This window comes from Pollicipes pollicipes, unplaced genomic scaffold, assembly GCF_011947565.3.
Source record: "Pollicipes pollicipes isolate AB1234 unplaced genomic scaffold, Ppol_2.1 Scaffold_6686;HRSCAF=7923_pilon_pilon_pilon, whole genome shotgun sequence".
NCBI lineage: Eukaryota > Metazoa > Arthropoda > Thecostraca > Pollicipedomorpha > Pollicipedidae > Pollicipes > Pollicipes pollicipes.
The window spans coordinates 45,686,255-45,698,675 of record NW_023596921.1 but is presented as its reverse complement, the minus strand read 5'-3'; the positions used below and the strand labels follow the sequence as shown (position 1 = coordinate 45,698,675).

The window sequence follows — 12,421 nt, the reverse complement described above, 5'->3', positions numbered from 1 at the left end:
TTATCAATCGTTTAATCCCACTAAACCCATTTCACAATATCCTGAAGTTAAAATGTTACGGGCATGCTTCCCCTTGTTTTGAATTCCCACATGCTGTTTTGCATTGATGATCCAGGCAACAAACTGAAGATAACTGAGTTGCCAATCATGGCCATTGAGCACACCTATCGCGATCCTTTGGCCTGCACATCCGCACATGCTCCTTGACGTCATATGATCAGAGTCACAGTAGCTCTGCCATCGTATGTTGACGGTGTAAAGCGAATGTTTGTCCTGTCAAGAGCTTCTTGTCGGTGCGACTTTAAATGCCGTGCATAATCTAACTGGCGGCATATTCACTCGACTGCGGCGTTTACGACTGTCGTACTTACCTTCATCATTAATGTAAGCGAGTTCTTTAACGCTTTTTGTAGATGGCGGCTGGCGATATAGCAGCCGGAATGCAGCACTTCGCATGCAGCTATGCATTCGATGTCATACTGTCGCTCGACGCAAGGACACTGCCATTCGAACCCGGCCTCACTAATGGGATCAGGACGCGCTCACAAATGGAACATGGCGTTCAGCGTGCTTGAAATCATGCCGCTCCGATAACATTCCGACCCTCAGAATAATTTTGTCTTATGTTGCACTGAAAGGTCTCCAAGAAAAAGACTGCGAAATGTTTGGGGACGTTTGGTTACGTATATGCTTGACCTTCACTCACATGTGAACTTGTTTGCGAAGCCGTAACGGTTGTCGGTGGCGAATCTCAGTATTCCACGCAGGTTGTGGCGGTGGAGTGATGGGGAGGGGAAGCGGTAGAGAAACCCAGCTGGTGACACGCTTAAATCCCCTTGACCTGGCAGTGCCACGAAACGAGTGCAGTACCGCGGTGCTCGGATGTAAACCCCGATTCCCGCACAAGATGAACTGTCTGATAGGCATGTTTTCGCTAGTGCACTGCCCTTCGCCGCTCCACAATTGAACCGTTCGCAAATGCCCTGATCCATTTGCTTCAGCTGATGGAGGAATTCAAGCAGGCGCATAAGAGGATGTTCGCCCACAAGGAAACCGATGAACCTGCGTCTGCACGGATATTGCGGGTAAGTGACGCAAGCAGGCATTTCTCGCGTTGCGGATGAGGGAGCCCGGGGAGCATTTAGCACACGGACGATCGCCGGGGAACGAAGACGTTCCGTTAATTAAAAGGAGTGTGCCACATTTATGTGCGGGTTTGAACTGAAATAGCCATGTTGAGAACCTCTCGGTGCTGTTCACAATTCTGCACTTCTTAAGACCTAAGCCCCTCTAGTTTCTGGGCTATTCGCCTGCGAAAATGGGAAAAAGTATATCGAGGAGAGTAGTTCAAAGTCAACTTGATATTCATGACGTCATGCTAACGTCATTCATATCCTGCCATTCCATAAGCAATGCGGCTATCGGGGCAAAAAAGGACTGGAGCGTTGGAGCGTTTATATCTGGCGTTCGTGAGCGCGGTTTGCAGATATAGCTGCCGTCAATTGGCTGTCAGCCAATGTTGTGCAAGGTACGATAACGAAATCAAAAACCATGACGCATTGAGGAGTATGTACCAAACAGAGAATTGTGCTGTCTAAAACAATCGTTTCCACTTAAAAAGCACACAAATAGTTATAGGCGAGCTTGTTTCGTCATATCTGACGCTTGCTTTAATATCTTCAACTGTAAATTGTTCCTTTTAATGATGTCCTAGTTAGCGTGCATGCGCATGCATGTAACCAGCTTTCCCAATTAACCGCTGTCCTAAATACACGCTACTCGAACACTTAAACTTTTCGTCGTGCATACAACACATGCCGGGAACCCAATGCCACACGCGGCCGGACAGGCCGACCCAACATAAGGAAACCACTCGATGTACCTTCGCCTTGTAAACAGCCGGCAGGGCGGTCGTGTTTGGCGGCCGGTGTCGGGCCACCAGACACCATCAAGCCCCACAAGTCGGCGGCGTCGGGGCCGCTGGCCGATGCCCGGCGCGACGCGGCCGACGGCCGGCCGTCGCGTGCCGCGCCCTCCGCGCTCGGCGCCGTATCGGCCGATGGATCCGGCTCGCGCCGCGCCGCCGCTGCATGCGCGCCGCCGCCACGTTTTTGCCGCGAATGATGCGATCAGGGGGCAGGGTGCAGAGGGGGGGGGGAGGGCGGAGGTAAGCCGCTGCAAAGCCGCGGGTCGGCCTCGAGCCCAGGTGGCGTGGGGGCGGAGGCAGGAGTGGGGGAGGGTGCTCCAGTCAGTGAGCTGTGCGGCGGCGGGCGCGCCGCTCCTCCGGCTCGGTCAGTCGCCAGGACATAACTCTCGTCCGTTCGCGGCCGACTGTCCAGATACGCCTGGCGCCGGCCTCGGCGGCCTCTGACGGACCGGGCCGGCGGTGGCGCGCGCCGCCACTGTCCGGGCGGCCGCCGCGCGAGGCCCACGCGTGACGGGTCGGCGGCGCCCGTGACGCGCGCGGCCCACTTGCGACGACTCGCCCCGCTGTCATCCGTGACGTCAGACGGCTATCAGCGGCCGGCGGCGGCCCGCCAGGTGGGCGCACTCCATCGGCGGCGTACCGGACGCGCGGCAGGTGCGTACCGACCGGCCCGCGGCGCCACGAAAGCGACCGCCTCCGGCGCGACGCGAGCCGTCGGACCGCCGCGGCAGGCCGTCACCGCTGACGCCGGTGGCATTTGGCGCGCGCCCTCGCCCGACGGCGAGTCGCGCTCTACCGGCTGCGAGTCACCAGCTCTGCGCTGGGATCCTCCGCCGGTGAACTGGGACTCCCTGTCGCCGAGTCCAAAAGTGTCCGTCGCTGGACTGCGCGCCGCCGTCGTCGCGCCGCTGGAGCTGGACGGTGCCGGGACGGGTCGGCAGCAGCGGTCATGGTGAAGGGACCGATGCCCAGCGTGCGCACCTGGGAGGTGAGCTGCAGCCGCCGCGTCCGGTCGCGTGCGCCTCCCGGAATTACTCGGCGCCGCCGCTGAGTGCCTGCCGCAGCCCGCTGCCGTGCGGCTGTGATTAGCTCGTGTGTGTTGCTGTGAGCGCAGCGTTGTTGTTAACAAGCCCAAGCGGCTCAGGATATGTACGTGATCCGTCATGCGGCTGATGGATCACGCTGGATGGCGCTTTTGATTGCGCACCCCCGCTCTTTGCGTCTGACAGACTATCCATAATGCTGTTTTGCCCCTCACGGTGTCCAGAATCTGATGCAGGCTAAGAGCATATAGCTAAATAGGTGCTTATATGGTGGCCTTGAAGTACCTACTTACTTATGCCTGTAAGAAGCTTATCTCGGCAGCGAGATTTCGTAGTGGTGCGTCACTGGTCTTGAAGCTTAGTGCATTCCTCGATCTTCGTAGTGAACGGTTACGCCACACTCCATCCCGCGGTCGGCGAGATCACTGCCTCCAGGCCGACACAGTACTACAGCTTCAACACGGGTCGGCGACGCACCCCACACAAAATTTCTACAGATCATACAGGGGCAGCGCAAACACAGTCCAGAACCTTGTCCGCTCACAATGACATCGACGTGTTCTGAGCCACTCAGTGCGGCGCCCGCGGCGCGGTGGCCGGGGAGCGCGTACCGACGCAGGGATCCCGTCCGACTCGGCGCCAGACCACCGTGATTGATAAGGTGATTAGCCGGGCGCCGCGGCTGGTCATCGCTCCTAGCACTATCGAGGTGTGAAAAACATGCCGTCCACCGCCTGGCGATGCGCAGGCTCGGTGCGGATCTCGTCATGCTGGTCCGCTTCGGGAGGGGATCACGGGAACACCGCTGACCCGCTCCGGGAGGGATCACTGGAACACCGCTGACCCGCTCCGGGAGGGATCACTGGAACACCGCTGACCCGCTCCGGGAGGGATCACTGGACCACCGCTGACCCGCTCCGGGAGGGGATCACTGGAACACCGCTGACCCGCTCCGGGAGGGATCACTGGAACACCGCTGACCCGCTCCGGGAGGGATCACTGGACCACCGCTGACCCGCTCCGGGAGGGATCACTGGAACACCGCTGACCCGCTCCGGCAGGGGATCACTGGAACACCGCTGATCTGCTCCGGGAGGGGATCACTGGACCACCGCTGACCCGCTCCGGGAGGGGATCACTGGGACACCGCTGACCCGCTCCGGGAGGGATCACTGGAACACCGCTGACCCGCTCCGGCAGGGGATCGCTGGACCACCGCTGACCCGCATCGGGAGGGGATCACTTGACCAACGCTGACCCGCTCCGGGAGGGATCACTGGACCACCGCTGACCCGCTCCGGGAGGGATCACTGGAACACCGCTGACCCGCTCCGGCAGGGGATCACTGGACCACCGCTGACCCGCTCCGGGAGGGGATCACTGGACCACCGCTGACCCGCTCCGGGAGGGATCACTGGAACACCGCTGGCCCGCTTCGGGAGGGATCACTGGAACACCGCTGACCCGCATCGGGAGGGATCACTGGACACCGCTGACCCGCTCCGGGAGGGGATCACTGGACCACCGCTGATCTGCTCCGGCAGGGGATCACTGGACCACCGCTGACCCGCATCGGGAGGGGATCACTGGATCACCGGTGCCTTGCTCTGCATGACCTTTTCAGCACGGGACGGATCGGCGAGCTCCAGTCGAATGGTCCCAAACTGCAAATCATATGGCTTCGCTGTCCGGGCCATTGAGGGGTTTTGAAGACACATCAGCCGTTTCCTCAACTTACCGCCGGCCATAGCGATGTACACACGGCTCACTTTAAGTGAGGTGACGGACATGGAAGCCTTCAGACGGCTGAGATCATTTGACCACACCAGCCGCGACCATCCGTCTCCTCGATGACTCAGACGAGGCACCTCGATGACTCAGACGTGGCACCTCGATGTCTCAGTCCACTAGGCGGTCATTATCAGCGCCGCTCGTCGCCTGACGTCGCCGAGCCACTTAGGTGACCTGATCACACGACAGCTTTAAAGGCGTCTGTGATACCAAAACCTCACTTCGTTCTGACAAACACTGACTAAACTGCGGCGATGGCTCCTAGATTCCTGCGACAAATCCGGCGAGGCTGGCGGGATCGAGCCGCCGCTGCGGCAGCCACCGCCAGCTGGCGGCGTTTCGCCGGCGTGCATGTGTTCTACCGCCAACAGCGCCGGCTGGGGCCCGTTTTCACTGCTCCATCACCGGCCCATTACAGTCGCTGCCACCTACTTTTGGGAAACTGTTCGGCGTTTACGGGTCCCCGTCCACGTCCACGGTGGGCGCGTCCACAGTGGCGCGCGCTGCGCGGCGCGGGCGACGGTGGACGCAGATTAGAGCCGGGTCAGCGTTCGGGCGTCACGTGCCAGCAAACACGTGCCACACTGGCCCCTGTCTGCAATTACCGGCGGCCTCCTTGTAAAGCATGTGGACCGCGGCGTCGGACCGCCCCGGCTTTGTCTTGTAAGTGGCCTCGAGCGAAACGTTATAATCGACCTTGGTTATCTATTTGAGTAAGAGAGCGTATTTGAGTGAATGGGGTTTGTAGCGGTCTAGGTATTTTCCAGTGATAACTCCTTAGGACACCGATTTTTATATCGCTGTCGCATTGGCTCGTGTAGAGAAGTGCCGTAGAATACCGTTCTCATTGAATATCGATTGGCACACTCTCAGACTGACCAGGCTGTTATAGGGTACCTCCCAGAAGACGTCGACCTTCATTTGCAAGGCTATCCACAGACCTTCCTGATCGGCATTCCGGCGGACTGGCCTTATAGCTTCACGACACATTCCGTGACCGACCGGCCCTGCTTCCGCTGTGAAATTACCGGCCCGTGAGCCAAGCCGCACGCGTCCTTGGTTGGCCGGCCGGTCCACAGCCGGGCAGCTGTAGTCGCCTTCACACTCGCCCTGTACCCAGCTCCCAGGTCACAACTGTGCTCAGGAGCTTCCCGCTGGTGCAACGATGGTGCGCTACTCCCTGCTGTAGGGCTGAAACAGCGCATGCTGGGAATTGTGGGTCTGTACGATGTAGACAGCTGCAAAATTGTAAGTTGCACGCAGTAGGTTGAATAATTGTAAGTTGTACGCAGTTAGATGCGGAATCGCGCGGTTCATCGTGGCTTGACATATCACGGGACGCTGGCCCGCTTCGGCACCGTTACCCAGGTCTCGTTTGTACGCTCTACCTCTTCTAAACGAAACAGCGCGTGGGTAAATTCGACATTCAATCGTACTGATATATAGTACCAGCGTTGCCGGTGGGCATGATACATGCCACGTGAAAGCAGTCGAACATAACTCGTGATTCAGGACCTTAACTCACAGGTCTAATCAGACCACATTGTCGGTGGGCATGGCACATGCCACGTGAAAGCGGCCGAACGTAACTCGAACGATGTACTTCTCTGATGTGCTTCTCACTGTCAGCATCCATACATATACTCACGTCCATTTAATAAGGCGTGGCCAGGGCGCTGAGAGTGTTAGTGTTTTTGAAGCAGAATGGTCGGGAAGAGCAATGCCGGGCAGAGGTCATATCCGGCACATGTCACAATAGCAACAGTGTTCCACATCGCAGTGCTTTGGTCCGCGGAACAATACAAACAGCGTGAAACTGATTCTGAACTCGCGATTAGCATTGCACGTCGCCGGCAAACGGTATTACTAATTCGTTGTGCCCACCAACATAGCATCAACTACAACTTGTGCACAAATGGGGACCCCATTCTTGAAGGTTAATGAGAGGTGGCTGGCAGGCACAACAACAGTTGGCGTGGACAAAATAATCATTCTGGCAGGATCTTTAACCTAATTAGAACCCCCTACTCTGATAATACAGCCACTTTTCCCAGTTACATTAAATTGCCTCACCCTGATCAAATGCATTCTAGAGTCAATAGCATTCACATTCGTACCCTGATGGCATGCATCTGAGCCCCATGCAAACCCCGCTCAGCGCGCCGTGTTGTGACGTCACAGGAGCGGCACGGTGCGGGCCCGCCGGTGCGCCACGCGTCGCCGCCGACGAATGGCCTGAAGCGGTCACGCCCGGTCAGCGGGGGCCGGGCCGCGCCGGAGCCAGGCCGCCTGATCAGCCACGCTGAGAAGGAGGTCATCATCGAGTCCAGCGCGGCCAGTCGGCAGCAGCGCCAGGAGCAGCGGCCGCCGCCGCCGCCGCCACCCCCACCGCCGGTACGTTCGGCCCGTGCCGGCCGCGGATTATCTGCCTCGGGTGAGGTATGTCAAGTGCCCTCAGATTGGTCTGTGCACAGGGGCTCCACAGGGTGTCCTGGTGTCGTATCCGGACCTCTGCACAGGTACGCCACAGGCGGCCCTCGCGTCTCGCCGTTCTTATCATTGGCTGGTGTGGGTGAAAATGTTTGCACCAGGGTAGAAAAGCGGTACAAATCGGTACATAATTGCAGCTCTGGTATCGCTTTCTTCTCAGGCCGCCCTGGCCTAAGAATAAAGAGCTGTCAGAGCTGCAATGAGGTACCAACTGCTCTGCGACGCATATTGATCAGCCCCGGCTGAAATGAACGGTGGCTAGAAGCTTGTGAGCCGTGCCAGACGCGTCTTCAGCCAGCTGGCAGGAGTGATTTTGTACCGTCACGGTATAAGACAACAGATGGCTTGCGGGGAAACCGAATACGAATTTTAATCTAATTTCCACCCAGATGGGCTATGGACATCGGCCACCAGTCCACTTCCGGGACGCACGCATGGGTGGATCAAGCCACACTGTTCGGGCCTTTGATGTTCTCAGGCAGATACGGCTGCTCTCAGGCGAGGCACTAATTGGAAAAAGTAAATTATTATTTGATATGCCTCGTGTTGGTTTAGTTAGTTGTGAATGCTATTATATTATGATACATCACCGTTATTATTATTGGTATTCAGTTAGATACAAGTTGGGTTATTTTCTTATATGTTTGAGTTTCTTGTTTTCCCTTTTTCATAATTATTTCAATATCACATTATCTCTCGGAGAATAACCGCATGCAATTTTGTACGCCTTTGTTGCAATCACTTATCTCAGGAAAATGGTGTTTGTACCTTTCCTGGAATGTACATGTTGTGATTTTTCACTGTCCATGGGAGCAGTGAAAGGCAAGAACAGCTGAGTAGACATTGCGTACAGACTCCGTGCCATCCAAAAAGCACAAGCATCGTAATTATACTCAAATATATCTATCATTATAGAAACGATGCTTATGACAGTGTGATCGTGCATAGATATTAACCAACAAAGAGGTTTCACGTCATTTTTGTTGTACTAACACACCAGACTAGGATAAAAGCCCGAGCAGTTATTACACCCACAAAATTAACATCGTGCATTTCAAATGCGGTTGTAAAATAGACAAGTCAAACGAATCATTGTGATATGTAACTCATACCGATTCAAAGGAACTGAAGTGGACCTCCTTCCAAAATGCTACAAGTTTGCAGCTGCCTATGAAAACCAGCTTTGCACACCCTTGCTGAATGACATACTTCCCCAACTAGGGTTTACTGGTGTGTGGTTATCAAACGTGCGCTGCATTCAAGTTCGATGCTGTTAGATTTTGTCGCAGAAGGCGATTTACCCTCGCGACCATTTTCTATGCAAAGTTCATGCTTAAATTAGTCTCAAGTTTACAATATTAAGGGGCAATACTCTCATTGCCTGACAGCTAGCCACTTTTGGTTAAAGTGCCCACTGCGAGACGAGAAAGGGCAAACAGCGTAAGGTATTTGTCGCACAGGGTAGTCCTACTGTGACCTTGATGTTGCTTGCCGTCGTAAGGATGTGGACTGTTAAGTCGAATATAAGGCTGCGCATTCTATGTCGGCTCTATTCTCATTGCCGAAGAATAATTAAAAAAGCGATTGCCGAAGGCTAGGTTCTCCAGTTTTAATTATTCAGAGCGGTGAGAAAACCTAATTTTTCACATCGCCCTTTTGAGCAGCGCCCAATGCAAGCCAATAACAAAATATCCATGTAATCTATGTACATATAATACCGATCAAAATATCTGTGCCATCGGGTTCAAATGACGCTGCTCTGCTCCGATACGGAATCATTTGCAACAGAATACCCTGCTGAATTCTGGGCACCTAGGCCAGGTTATATTGAGGACCACTTTGCGGGCATGTCACAGCGTAAAGATGACCGAAGAAACACTCAAGGGTCATGAGAAGGCGCCAATCTACACGCAGTGTAACTGGAAGGCTGGTAGACCGCGTTGATTGTTATCTTCTTTGATCATGTCTTATAACGGTGCAATAGGTACTCACAAAACCATGATTGGTACCACTAGAGGCAGTTATATATATATATATATATATATATATATATATATATATATATATATATATAATGAATGCCCATAGAGCACTTTGTTTCGAATGCTTTGTCATGAAAATTTCGGTGTGGTCCGAGCTTTTCGGCACCAGCAGGCTTGTCATACCTCTCGTGACTCCGTGATGCATTTGATAAAGCATTTGTCAAGCCCAAGTGGGGCCTCGATGGCATGTGCAGTTTTGTGGAACGAACCCACCTGCGGTAACCGCAGCGAGGATGAGGGGATTAATTCAAAGCCTGCACACCTGGCCAGCACTTTCTTTCATGCTTAAATACCGACATGGTTCGGTCAGATTTAATTTCAGATAACGTGTGTCCTGGCAATGTATGCAGTTTATACCGGGACCAGCAGTAGCAGACTTATATGTGGTACGGCTACCGCGGGTTGAGCTCGCTTGTTGGGTTTTGCTGACAGAGGGTTAACACTGCGTTTTATTTCGCGCTGGTGATGATGGAATCTACGCTCACCGCAGAAGTACCATTACCGTCTCATTGGGTAATGCTTCGCTTCCATGTTTGGCTGACCGTCGTTATCACCTTAATTACAATTCTTTGAAACACATGCAATGTTTTATGCAGTGCATCGAAATCAATATAGTTCTGTGACTTGAACAAGCAACCAGTGGAGAACATCGCAGCTCACCACCGAATTCGGAAATTCACTCACACTTTAACTTTCGAGATAAGCCAATATCTCTTCATCGGAAAAGGCTCACCTTACCCGACAAACATTTAACCACGTACGTCCTGGATTAATAGCTGCAACATTTCCTTCTTATCCTATGACGTACGTTTTTGTCAGCCGGGTGGCCTTTCCGTTTCAGTACACCTGCCAAGTTTAGTTAGATTGATCACGGGTGAAAAGGCGGTCAGTGCACCGTGGTGGTACCCAGGCGTAGTTCGAGCCTGTACAAGCCGCTCAAGCTTATACGCGTTACACGTCGCCCATATTGCGTAGCGGACACGCGTAGCCGTTAGCATGGGCAGGTCACTATGCTTACCCCATCGCTAACACGTAACGGCCGAGTGGCGCTGCGCTGGTGCGGGCCTTGTGCTCCCGTTACATCAGCAGCCTCAGCAGCGAGCGCGGCACAGAGCGGGGCGGACGCCGCCCGATGCGCCTGCAGCGAGCTGCGGCTCTCTGGTCTGCCCGGCGCGAGCTGAAGGGCGCCGAGAGCAGAGTCGATGGAGCGAGCTGACATCGCCAGCCGCCGGGCACTTGCCGACGTCGCACCTGTGCGGCACCAGCTCGCGCCACTCGTGTGACGGAAGGGGGGACGAGAGAGGGGCAGAGTCCGCACTGCTTGCACTCGGTACGCCCCGAGTACGGCTGTGACTAAGCGCCTGGCAAACAGCCTGAAGGTGGCGGCGCGATGTTGCGCACAAAGGCCGGCCGGCCGGACGAAGCGGCACGCGATGGGAATGTGGACTGCGGCTCAACAACAAACACACGGCGCGGACGGCCGGCCGCAGCGCGGCTCTTCAGCGATCGGGCAAACAGCGGCGACCGCCGGCGAACAGCTCCCCGGTGCGGGTGGGGGGTGGGGGGGGGGGGGGTGGTACCCGGTGTCGATGGGCGGGGGGGGGGGGGAGGGAGGCGCTCGGCACCGGTGGGTGTGGGGCGCTCACACACGGCCACCGACCAGAGATACCGCGTGAGCGTGCCACCTGTCGTCAAAGGGTATCATAGAGACACATGTCTCGTCCCCTGCTGGACATTTGTATTTTGTAACGTCTGCTGCCAGGAAATTGTTTTTTCTTCCAAGCATCTTTAATCGATTGCTGGGGTTGCGCCCCCTCCTGAAATAATTCAAGCACGTATCCGTGGAAACGCGACATGTTTTAAAATAGACATTATCACACACACGTCAGGTAACACATTACTCCAAACGAGCGCGCACCTGAAGTGGACAAAACAGGACACAAACTCTGCATGACCGTATCTGACTTCCGCCTTAGTTGCTGTTAACTGGGAACAATTTCAGTAGAATATAAAAGAATAACCGTGGGTCGATTGTCACGTCGGCTGTGTCTCACAAGATAGCAAACCACAGGTGGGCGTTCTATAGCTAAGTTATTGCATAACATGGTGATCAGCAAGAAATGCCTTGAACACCTTTTTGGTTTCGTTTTGCTTTTTGAGTTTTTGTTCGGAAGAAATGGCCCTCAGTATACCGGAAGATGTTGGCTAAACAGAGATATGCCCTCACCGGTACTTATGAGAATATTTTACCTTTCTTAAAGAGTCCCTAGTCACGAGTGGCCATGAACAATGCTAGAAACGTTGCGAATTCCACGGAGCGTCTCAAAGGTGGCTCGACATCGTCGTTTGTCCGGTACCTCCTGGTAAATTGAAGGTGGTTGGGGGTACCGATCCTGTATTGGAGAATCTACGTTTCTGGGAAACCAGGGAGGCGGGGTTCGATTCCCGGCCGTGCCCTTCCTTTCTGCCAGGTTAAGAGGCAGGCGGTGCCGTTTAGCCCAGCAGTTGAGTATGCAGTAAAGTCCCTATGACGCACTTACTCGTCTCAACATGTCGTGTTATGCAAGTGCTAATGCTTTTCATTGTCGTTAAGTCACGCGTGAAAGCATTGTCCTCTTCTGAATGGCTCTCTTCCTTTACGCACACCAATGGTCGTGAGTATTGCATGTGTCAATTGCTGAACCTGGTCGGCTTTGCGGCAGGAAGAGGAGAAGAAGGTGAATGGTATCAACATCTACACGACGCCGACACTGACCAAGCTGGCACAGACTCGACAGGCAAGCCTGGTTGATCTCTCTCTCTCTCTCTCTCTCTCTCCTCTCTCTCTTCTTTCCTTTTCTTTCTCCTCTCTCCTCTCTTCTCCTCTCCTGTCTCTCTCTCTCTTCTCTCTCTCTCTCTCTCTCTCTCTTCTCTCTACTCTCTCTCTTCTCTCTCTCTTTCTCTCCTCTCTTCTCTCTCTCTCTCTCTTCTCTCCTCTCTCTCTCCCTCTTCTTCTCTCTCTCTCTTCTCTCTCTCTCTCTCTCTCTCTCTCTCTCTCCTCTCTACTCTCTCTCTCTCCTCTCTCTCTCTCTCTTCTCTCTCTCTCTCTCTCTCTTCTCTCTCTCTCTCTCTCTCTCTCTCTCTCTCTC

General features: G+C 54.5%; 1 protein-coding gene across 1 annotated transcript in view; it reads left to right on the top strand.

Annotated features, from left to right (window-relative positions):
- LOC119108425 (serine/arginine repetitive matrix protein 1) overlaps positions 1-12,421 on the top strand; it is a gene marked incomplete in the record, with an annotated part of 50,001 nt that overhangs the window by 35,180 nt on the left and 2,400 nt on the right. Inside the window, 3 exon segments of the mRNA XM_037231995.1 lie at positions 1,002-1,085; positions 6,943-7,155; positions 11,996-12,070. Coding sequence (XP_037087890.1) covers positions 1,002-1,085; positions 6,943-7,155; positions 11,996-12,070 — 372 coding nt within the window.